The following is an 11,579-nucleotide window of genomic DNA, read 5'->3' as shown; positions in this document are numbered from 1 at the left end:
CCCAGCTCTCCTGCCCTTTCTGGTGGCGAGGCACGGGCGGCGTGAGACAGGACCGTCAGGAGCCTGTCGCTTCTCGGGCTTAAAAATCTCTGCCCGAAGTCCAGGAGGAACCACGGCGACTGCTTCCTTCAGGCGGCGAGCGCGGGCTGCTGGGAGATGTAGTTCAGAGCGCGCCTCCCGCCAGGCAGCCGCGCTCGGAGGCTGCGGCTCGGCGACACCACCCCTTGCGCAGGCACAGGCTGTCCTCTGTTCCTGGCGTCCGGTCTGACTTTTCATTATAGAGAGAGACTAAATTAAAAAAAAAAAAAAAAGGTGACAAAAAGAGGTATTCAAATCGCCTTTCCCCTGACTGTGGGAAAGTCCAGATTTGACTGCAGAACTGGCTCGGGTGCCTCTGCCGAGGCACAGCGAACACGAACTGGAAAGCCTGAAGTAACGTCACATCTTCATCTGGCTGTGAAACAAAGCCTGCCCTTAATCCCTCTTCAGTTTTCAGCACCTTTTTGGACAAACACCACAAGATAAAATGATGCTTTATGCTTTACCTCTGTTTCTTTAAAAAACAAAAAGAACAAAGTAAAAGAATTATCTTTTTTCTTCACAATAATCAATCTTGTCTAAAGGGTATCTGCGTTTTCCTAATTAATGCACAGAAAATAAATTTTCCCCCATATCGCTAATGTTTCTAAGGAACTGTTTGAAGATTTGATGATAAACACCAAATTTTGGTTTTCATAAACCACAATACTACGTATTTGCAATGTCCGCATATTTAATAGCCTTCTAGTCCCACCCTGTGGGTCTCAGACGTGTCAGTAGTCTCATTCTGTTCTGTGGAAATCAAATGGGAATTAAGGCTGCAGAAATAGGCTCCTGGCTCAACAATTCGCCCGACCATGTGTTAGGCAGCAATTAATGGCAAAGGACTGATGCAATCAATGAGCCTACAAGCTGCAGAATCACACATCGTGCCACGAGACCACAGGTGATGAGCAGGTCGACTGTAGATCTGGGAAAGCAACTCTAAAATCACCACTCAGGATGTAAGAGAATGCAGTCACATTTAAATACAATGGCGGAAAGAAATAAAAACCAGCAATAAAAACATGTAGCTTAACATGGAAAATAGCCAGCATTGACTTTTACATGTCCCCCTAGATGTCATCCACCCACCACATCATCTGGGAAAAAAAGTAAGAAATTAGTGCAGAAATAAGCTTTTAAACTGACCTTTTATTGCAGAAGTTGTAATTTCTCACCATCAAAACACCACAACCATTAAACTTTGTGAATTACAACCAGACAGGCCTTTTGCCTTAAGCAGAATGCATGTGTTGGACTGATGCAGCCTGATGCACGGGTGGGTGGCAGAACGGATTCTTCCTTGTCTGCTTGGGTTGTTATGAAAACAATCTGTAGATCTGAACAAACAGTCATGGCTTCTGTTTTGGGATTCTCAAAACCTGGATTGCCTCCCTTCAAGTTTGATTTTGCTCACCGTCACTGAGGCAACATGCAAAGACCTAAAAATGCTATTATCAAACCTTCTACTTACAAGCCAAAAAATCTGGCCAATTGATCTGGACTCTGAAATCAAGCAAAATAGCCATGATCTGTTTGATAGACGTTGTTGAGGATAATTTAATGTTCAGTTCTTTTCACTTGAATCATGTCTGTACTCCAGTCACAGATGCTGATGATTGTATCCCATCAGAGAGAGAGATCACAAGCTCAAGTCTCCCACCTCTGCTATAACACTTTCACAGTTTTTGTGAGACAGTCTAGTAGTTGATAATAGCTGTACTTAAGGTCATATTCCATGTCATACCAATAATTCACTGAGGAGACAAGAAAAAGGAAAAACATTTCTAAGCCTGGAATGTAATGATTTACAAATGCGTTCATAGACTGTTTTTACACAGTTCAGCTAGTACAGGCTTTTCCTTATTACTGACTGAACTTTGAAATGAGCAAATCTTTGACTACAGCCAAAAATAACATAGGCAAACATTAGAGTTCTTTAATAGCGCTGCCAATACAACTCTGTCTTAACCCAAACCAACTCCTCTTCAAACTCAATACTGGTGATTCCTTGGACCAGAAGCTGGCAAAATGTTTAGGAACAGAAAATGTATGCTTCTATTTAGACCAAAAATACCAAATACACTGCAAAATTTAATATCTGGATAGGAACCTCTCTTCCTCTGAGCACGTAAAGGATGGCAAATTCACCACTACTTCACAATGGTCATCAATTAGACAGTGCTTTAATTCTGCTTCTCATTTGAATTTTGGTGTGCATCTCCTAGAAAAAATAAGCCAAGCAGTATAATACTGTACCAATGGTTCCTGGAGGAGGCTATACTCTAGTTTCAGACATTGACTGGACCAGACCCAGAGAATATTGATTTTTCAAGTGTATACAGAAGGTAGTGCAGTTAACAGACTAAAGGCCAAGTAAACTCATCAACTCTAGCATTTCTGCTAGACACAGAAAAAGAGAGTGGCTAGGGGCTTGCAACTGGAAACAACTCTACTTTTTCTCAAAAACCTTTAAGGACTGGTGCAGCAGTACTGGGAAAAGAGAATCAGAAATACTGCTTTACTGCTCGCTTGTCTTTTTATCACAGTATTGCAAATACTGAAGAAAAGGGCTTGCAATATTTGCAGTGTTACACAAACACTGATGTTATGTTGTTCAAAATACTGTGTTTGCTCTTCCTGGGCAGACAGGATTATTCCAGGTAAAGGACAGCAAAAAAACTCTTCCTCAAACCTTGCAAAACTTACAGAATACAATGATAATACTTTGCACTAGCCCCACCCCTCCACCTGCACCAAATGAGCAACGCTTGAAATTCTGGAACTCTCTTCGGGAAGGGAGTGGGGGGAAAGATAGGAGAGAGATGATGATAAATCCTACGAAGAAAGAGATGACAAGACTTTTGATAAGCACAGAGGAACAGTAACACAGGCATAGGCTTATTAGCAAGGTAGGAGACTGGGCTGGAGCAGATTCCAGCTCACACGGCAACCGAGTATCTTCCATGTTGTGTCTATATCCATACGTAAAACTCACACACTTTCTGGTTTCCTCTTCTTCCCCCAGAACTTTTTTTGCTGATGAGATAACAGCACACACAACATGCCGTTCCTTTGTGAAAGGTATGTAGATCACCAATTTGCAGTTAGCAGGCTAGGCAGGCAAACTGCTTAGCTCCATGTTATAAACAGAAATTGGATCATGATCACTGAATTAGCTATCCTTCTCCAGATTTGAGAACTAGAAAGATTTCTTCTTCTGCTACATCCCTGGCACATGCCAACAATGGTATGAATTATAAGCAAAAGAGACTGCAAGGAGATAGCCACATGGCATCTGCTGAGATTTCTATTTCCTCCTGAAGGGAGGTAGATAATCTTAAAGGGACCTTTGGTCCCAGTTATGCTTTGCTGTAGCTGCTTTGCTCTAGCTGCACACCCACCACAGGTCAAAAACATATCTGGAAATACTGTGTATTTTACCTGCTATACAGCCATGTGATTGCTGAACATGATGGAACCAGAGAGAAGGCAGGTATAGCATCTCACCAGCTTTCACTGTACACTGCAAAGGTTTTGCCTGAGCATACTCTGGGTACTGTTCCAGATTTGGGTTCAATGGGTCCAGGGGGATCCAGGGCACCTAAAAGCAAGAGAGTATGTATATGGTACTGACCCTGGCAAAAAATTCCAGCAAGCTTCCAGAAAAACAACTGATAACAAAACTTACTAGGTTACAAAACATGTATTTTGCCTAGCAAAACATGTACAGCTACACAGCTTTCCACATTCAACAGGTAATAGGTCAAGGATGCAAAAATTTGCTTCCTTCAGTGAAGCATTTCTAATTAGGGAAAAGGTGCTAAATGTCAGCCATGAAACTTCAGTCTCGTGGCATACTTTCAAAACACCTCCAGCCCCTTAAGTCACTTGTTCTTCCTACATTCAGTACTTGGGTACTTTATGTGCACCACTCTTTTTAGAAATTCCTTTCTTCTTCTAAAGCTCTCTGGTCTAGTTTTATTCCCAGCAACTAAACCCCCCCTTCCTGCTGGGAAATCCCTCTTGCCTGCATTCATTTCTTCTATGTCCTACAGAGTTATAAACCTCAGCACTCCACCTTACTGTGTTACAGGAATGGTCCCATGAGATTCCATGAGCACCACTCTGGAAACAGAGAAAAAGCCCCAGCGCAAGTTCAGCTGAAGCATTAGTCACACATTGCAGAGGCAAAAGGAGAGAGACTAGATACAAAAGGCCACTGAGTTATGTAAACTGCCTCCAAAGCTATATATTTTAATCAAAAGCATATTGATATTACTAAGAAAACAAACTTTGTTCATTGAGACAGATATGTTTTATTGCACTGGGTGATACTGCTATAGAGCAAAATCTAGCTTTGAGTAGAGGGCCAAAAGAAAGTGAATGCAGAGGAGTCTATTTCAGTCCTAATGAAATAAATTCCTTTATTGTTGATTAATTTAAAAGTCCGTTACTGGATCTATTTAAGTTTGGTGCAAGGAAGACAGTTTATGATATCGATGGTTTCAGGTGTGCAGTAAAAATCTTTTCTGGAAGCCGGGTATCCTTTGTGAATAATAAAAGACAAGTGAAATATCTGGGCGTTCTCTTTCCAGTAATGAAGGATTTCTAAATATCAATCAATATGCTCAGTTTGAGGACACAGCAGTGCCCCAAACCATCTTTACTGTATTCATTATGTTCTTTATATACTTTTTACCTTATCTGCACTCTTCTCATCCACAATTTCAAATGAGCCATCTTCTGATACCTGGTAGGTTGCTGGCTGATAAAGCTCTGGAACACAGAAATAATTAAATGACACAACTCAGAGTAGTACTCAGAGAAACTAATGGCAGGGCATGTCACACTTTCACCAAGTAAAAGAAAAATTAAGACAAAACCGTTTTCAACTTAAACTCCTCACTGTCCTTCCATTTGTCCATTTCAATTTTCATCCAGTTTCTTAATTTTTGGCATTTTTAAAAGCCAGTCTGAACACTGAACTCCCTTCCTATTTGGAATTCCAAGCTCCTTTCTTCACAGGAATTATCCTCCTCAAAACCCATTTTACTCCTGGTCCTATCTTGTTCCAGTAACTATCTTGTTTCCCTTTCAGAAGTCATAAATGCATCCCTGACTTACACTTGTTCTATATTCTGGCATTCCTTCTTAGGTCAGTCTAGCAAGATAGCACTCTGTCCTTGTTTCGGTTGGAATAGAGTTAATAGGCTAAACCACGACACACTCACAAGAGTTATTATTGACTTGTTGTCAGCCTTTCACTTCTAATTTTATCTGACAGGGCTCATCAACTGCTTCAGATACTGCAGGTTGCTTTTCTTTCATTGCTTCAGCACATGTGGTTTTCTAAGCCCTCCCTTGAGAGAGTTTCTCTCCATTAACCTGATGTTCAAAAAGATGGAGTTGTCTTTTTACTACACACTACAAAATGTAAGCATTATCTCTGTTCTATGCTTTAACAGTAATTTGTTTTACAAAGTTTGACTCATATGACATATGTGTATTTCAAACATTCATATACGTATGACATCACCTCTCCTATGTTTGGCTGAGACAGATGGGGTTGTTCAGCCCAGAGAAGAGAAGGCTCTGGGGAAACCCTATTGTGGCCTTTCAATATATAAAGGGGGCTTATAAAAAAGACAGAGAAAGACTTTTTACCAGGGCCTGTAGTGACATGACAAGGGGCAATGTTTTCAAATTGAGAGAGGGTAGATTTAGATTGGATATAAGGAAGAAATTTTTTATTATGAGGATCGTGAGACACTGCAACAGGTTGCCCAGAGAACTTGTGGATACCCCATCCCTGGCAGTGTTCAAGGGCAGGTTGGACAGGGCTTTGAGCAACCTGATCTACTGAATGGCAGGGAGGGGTGGATTAGATGATCTTAAAGGTCCCTTCCAACCCAAACCATTCTATGATTCTATGATTTCAAGGTTGTAAACAAAATAAAACCAGTATAAATTTGACATAATAAAATATATATACATAATATAAGAATATATAATATGACATTGAGTTGCTAGCACATTTTGTTGCTGGAGCATGTCCAGAGAAGGGCAATGAAGCTGGTGAAGGGTCTGGAGGACAAGTCTTATAAGGAGCAGCTGAGGGAACTGGGGTTGTTTAGCCTGGAGAGGAGGAGGCTGAGGGGAGACCTTATTGCTCTCTACAACTACCTGAAAGGAGGTTGTAGTGAGGTGGGTATTGGTCTCTTTTCCCACGTAACAAGTGACAGGACAAGAGAAAATGGCCTCAAGTTGTGCCAGGGGAGGTTTAGGTTGGAAATTAGGAAAAATTTCTTTACGGAAAGAGTGGTCAAGCATTGGAACAGGCTGCCCAGAGAGGTGGTGGAGTTGCCATCCCTGGAGGTGTTCAAAAAACGTGTAGATGTGGCACTTTGGGACATGGTTTAGTGGGCATGGTGGTGTTGGGTTGATGATTGGACTGATGATTTTAGAGGTCCTTTCCAACCTTAATGATTCTATTCTAGTTTTACTTTCATCAAAAAGTAATCCAGACACCAAGCCAGGAAACATTAAATTAATTATTACTCTTCTCTTAATTGGTTTAGTGATGGACTTGGTAGTGTTAGGTTAATGGTTGGACTTGATAATTGTAAAGGTCTTTTCCAACCTAAACGATTCTATGATTCTATGAAATAAAATATTGTAGCAGCACACATATCTAGGCAAAATTATATTAGGGTCATATAGCACTCTGCATTCATTTAATCTAAAGGTTTGAAAGTCAAGGAATGGGAAAATAAAGTTTTATTTTATGAGGCATAAATTTAAGCTGTCCATCTTCTAGATGACACTGCAACATAACAAACTATTACTGTGCACACAGGAAAGCAACAGAAAGAAACAGAAATCAGGCAATGCAAAGTAATGCTGCCATAAGAATCTCTTTTTTCATTTCTCCAGTTTTCAGCGATTCAGTTAGTAACTTGAATATTTCATTAAATTACAAGTTATTTTTCAGCTTCCTGGCTTTTTTCCTAGAGAAAAGAACAAGCAGGCAGAATCCAAACCTGTTAAAGATCAAAGATGACATGCTACAATACTGACAAGATACAAGATACTTAATTTAAATATTCTAAAGCTGAAGAGACTGCCATGAGTATCAATGAACTTTTTACTTTACAGGACTGGAAACTACTACTTACAAACTACCTGCAGCACGAAATAGAAGACATTTCTGTCCACACTGGAAAGCGTAACACTGCATAAACATCAAATTGTTATCTCTGCTTCCTTTTTCATATCTTTCAATATTTTAGTCTCTCCTCCTTCCAACCTCCAGACATACTGCATAGTAAATTATGTACCATATGGGATGAAGGGACGGTCACTCGGTGGATGCAGTAGAAAATGTTTCTCTCCAGATATCACACAGTACAAGTTCTCATAATGATCTTTATGTACTAGGATTGAGAAAAGATGTGGAGAAAGAGAGAAAATCAGTGTTATTTCCTTCTCTACATCAGAAACTACAGTAAACTGAAAGTGTCAGCTTGTCCTCTTACTGTCAGGCTGCTTCCTCCTCTTGTGGCCACTGGGAGTGGAAAGCAACAATGTAATGTTGCAGCAAAAGTATTCAATGAAGCAAATTGTCGGTGCCTTGCCTGACACAATGTCAGGTAGACAGATGCACCCAGAGACACAGCAGCAAGAAGCTGCAGAAGTGCAGGAGGCAGAATGCAAAAAAACATGTTAAAGTAGAACTGCCTTGTCAGAAAAAACACACAGTCCTACTGAGCCACTAACTCAAAGCAAGCCCACTTAAACCCATGCTGAAAGCACACAGAAGACTTACAGAACCAGATAATACATACAAGATGTCACAGCAGCTGATTCCCCAAGCCAGAAATTCACAGCATCAGGCTTCTTCCCTGTATGGTCAGGGAACAAAGAAATGTTGTCAACAAAAAAAGAATTTGAAGTGTCATGTTTAAAAGCGTTTCAAATAATTTTCTGCCAAATTCTGTCCTTTAACTTCCCTCGCAACTATTATCATAGAATCACAGAATGCTTTGGGTTGGAAAGGACCTTGAGAGATCATCTAGCCCAACCCCCCTGCAGTGAGCAGGGATTGAACCCTGGTGTATAACCGGTTTCATTGCAAATAGCACTCTGTGAGCAACAGCAACCTCCTACACTGGAAGGCACTGCAGTGCCCGCCCGTCAGGCTTCATGACATAGTATCGATGGTTACAACCCCAAATTGATGGTTACAACCCTTTGTTTCCACAGTCTGAATCCCTAAGACTTAGCTCAGAGAGAAATTGCAGTACGCATATGCACAGTTGCAAAAAGAAGGTGAGATCACAGTAAATCATTTTCATTGACATTTTAAGGAAAGACATGCTGTAAAATAGAAACCAACTGAAACAGAACAGCGTGTAACTGGAAACAAACACCTGTAATTTTACCAAAGGGGGCGAGGGCTGTGTGTTGTTTCACTCATTTGTTATGCTAGCTTTGGTAGCAACAGCATGACTCTAGAACAGAGAAAAGCCACTGTATGAAAAGAAGTGCTATATGGCACTAGCACCACATTGTTTCAGTTGTGATGGTCCCAACACACAACAGAGATGCTGATTCTGGAGTAACCCAAACCCAAAACTTGGATTACTCTATTAAGTATTTTACCAATTCTACTTTCTAAGGGGATGAAACCAAACTGAGCTGTGGCATCCAGAAACAGAACAAACATTCACCATGTACCTAGCATGACTGTTTTAAAGCTCCATACAAAATATTTACTGAATATAGGAGAAATAGAAGGTTTACCAAGTGCCTCACTCATCCATGGTATGTCAGGCTGCACATCACGGACAAGTTCAGGGAACTCCTCGGTGAGGTTTGAACACTGCTTCTGCACATAGAATACGTTGGGAGAGATCACTTTCTTCTCCACAATGTCCAAAAAGTCCATGAAAGGCATTTGGCGCTCCTCTGGCATGACAAAACGGTCTTGAAACACCGCATCTGCATAACCATTTGGTGTTACTGCCACACTCACTACCTTGGGACCTACTACCTCCCTGCAAAATAAATCAAAGATTTATAGCCAGAACTGCAATTGGCCCATATATTGGACACTGGTTACTTTAAAAAGAACATGTTTCATGGCCAGCAAAAATAAGAAGCCTGGCTTTCCATGGGTGGGTCTCTCTTGACTAGATTTTCTACTGTCTGATAAGGACTCTGCCACTCTGCCCCAATTGCTCCCTGTGGTCAAGGCAACCGTAGTATTTTTCACCTCTCTAAATTCTCTTGTGTCTAACAGGTGAGTTCACAAAGGAGCTCCCTTTTCCTCCATGCAGGCAGAGGGCCCTCTTCAGCCACTTCTCTTCATGAATCATGGTGGAACTTGACATTCTTGGGACCACTCAACCCAGCCAAATCTGGGTGGCCATGCGTTCTAAAGCAATCGAGGAGGAAGAAAGGGTGGACAGAGACTGACAGACACACACATTGTGAAGATAACAGCCCTTATTTCTGTGAGAAGTTTAATTTTAAACCCATAGATTCCAGGTCTAACCAGAAATCCCCTCTCAAAAAAGAACTTTAAAAAAAAAATCATTGTTAAAACACTTAGCATTTTGGGTTTTTTTTTAAAAAAACAAGGTGTACTCAGTCACAAACAAGTCAGTCTGTTCTTACAGCACTACAGCCCCACTCCAGCTGGGAGGCTACAGAGTGGAGTACTGGCCAGAGCACAGCTATCGGACCGGGTTTCGATGGCCTGAATCTGTTGGCTGCACACAGTCAAAACACCCACCCTCCATACTGCATCGGAACTGGTCAGGACAGTATGTCTGCAGGAAGAAATTTACACGTGAGTTTGGCAAGACTGAACACCTTCCTACAGAAGCAAGGAGGAATCTGAGCTAATCTTAGGGATAAAAACAAAGATTAACAAAGGGCCTTTTACTGAGGTCAACCGCAATTGACCACCACTCCTGCTCCAAAGCTTGTTCATACCTGAGGTACGCTGAGGTCCATTTCTTCAGAGCCGGCCAGTGGCTGATGGCGTTCTGAATTATACAAGGTTTATTCGGACTCACCCATTCTCGATAAAACTCCAGCGGGGACGGAGGCCTATCTAGATAGGGTACGGACTCTGACAACCCCAGCTCTGTCCAGGCAAACGAGAAACAGTTTTACTCAGCGTCCTGAGAGACGTGCTCTCTGCTAGCACACTAACTGGCTTCAAACTCCACACCACAGGCACTCAACTGAAAGCAAGCCGTGTCCCCCCCAGCTCCAGGAATCTCTCTGTCAAAACCCAGAGGCTGTTAGGGTTTCCGTGCCAGATGGGATACCTCAGGCTGTCACCCTGCTACTCTCTTGCTGTCAGCCACAGCTCATCCTACGCGTGGCTGTGCCGCGGGCCCACAGGAGAGCGCATGTGAAGGACATCCATCACAGGAGATGCACCTCCAATACACAGATGATACCACGGGAAGATTTTTGGAAGCTGGAATAGTGCTTTGTTGTGCTATTTTACACATAGGAAAACAACCTAAAAGGGCCATTTTCTCGAGTTATGTTTTCTTTTTGCAGCGGCCTTTCTACTGCTTCTTCATAGAATCATAGAATTGTTTAGGTTGGAAAAGACCTTTAAGATCATCCAGTCCAACCATTAACCTACACTACCAAGTGTACTCAAAGCCAGTCAAGGGTAGACTAGACTAAACCATGTCCCAAAGTGCCACATCTACACATTTTTTTAAACACTTCCAGGGTTGGTGACTCCACCACCTCTCTGGGCAGCCTGTTCCAATGCTTGACCACCCTTTCCGTAAAGAAATTTTTCCTAATTTCCAACCTAAACCTCCCCTGGCACAGCTTAAGCCCATTTCCTCTCGTCCTATCACTAACTACATGGGAGAAGAGACCAACACCCACCTCACTACAACCTCCTTTCAGGTAGTTGTAGAGAGCGATAAGGTCTCCCCTCAGCCTCCTCTTCTGCAGACTAAACAACCCCAGTTCCCTCAGCCGCTCCTCATAAGGCCTGTGCTCCAGACCCTTCACCAGCTTCATTGCCCTTTTCTGGACACGCTCCAGCACCTCAATGTCTTTCTTGTATTGAGGGGCCCCAAACTGGACACATTTACTTTCATTTACTTGGCTGGAAACCGAGTAGGAGCGTAGGTGCCCCAGTTCAACCCAGCACCATTTGCGGCTGCTGCGGCCCAGCCGGGGCGCCGAAGCGGCCGAAGACCGAGTTTATGTCCCCAGAGGGCGGGCCGGGGCCCCCGCGCAGCGCCGGGGAGGCGGCGGGGCCCGGCCCAGGCCCCAGCGCCCGGCCGTTACCGGCGGGGCCACCCCGCGGCCTCCCACCCCTTCCCGCCGGGCCGCCCCCCTTCCTCTCCCCGCTCGGCCGCGCCTCCGGCCCGGCGCTCACCGCGGGCCTCCCGCGGGAAGGCGGCCAGGCAGCCCCTGACGGCCCGCAGCGCCGCGCCCTCCGCCAT

General features: G+C 43.1%; 1 protein-coding gene across 1 annotated transcript; it reads right to left on the bottom strand.

Annotated features, from left to right (window-relative positions):
* Nucleotides 1-1,728: 1,728 nt before the first annotated feature.
* JMJD7 (jumonji domain containing 7) lies at nucleotides 1,729-11,579 on the bottom strand. Its single transcript, XM_075713330.1, has 8 exons — nucleotides 11,513-11,579; nucleotides 10,084-10,237; nucleotides 8,887-9,140; nucleotides 7,929-7,985; nucleotides 7,422-7,517; nucleotides 4,784-4,860; nucleotides 3,526-3,685; nucleotides 1,729-1,838 (listed from the first exon to the last, which is right to left on the bottom strand). The coding sequence occupies exons 1-8, from the start codon at nucleotides 11,577-11,579 to the stop codon at nucleotides 1,750-1,752; spliced, it is 954 nt and encodes a 317-aa protein (XP_075569445.1). The 3' UTR covers nucleotides 1,729-1,749.

Source organism: Pelecanus crispus, chromosome 6 (genome assembly GCF_030463565.1).
Source record: "Pelecanus crispus isolate bPelCri1 chromosome 6, bPelCri1.pri, whole genome shotgun sequence".
NCBI lineage: Eukaryota > Metazoa > Chordata > Aves > Pelecaniformes > Pelecanidae > Pelecanus > Pelecanus crispus.
This window is presented reverse-complemented; position numbering and strand designations above follow the sequence as displayed.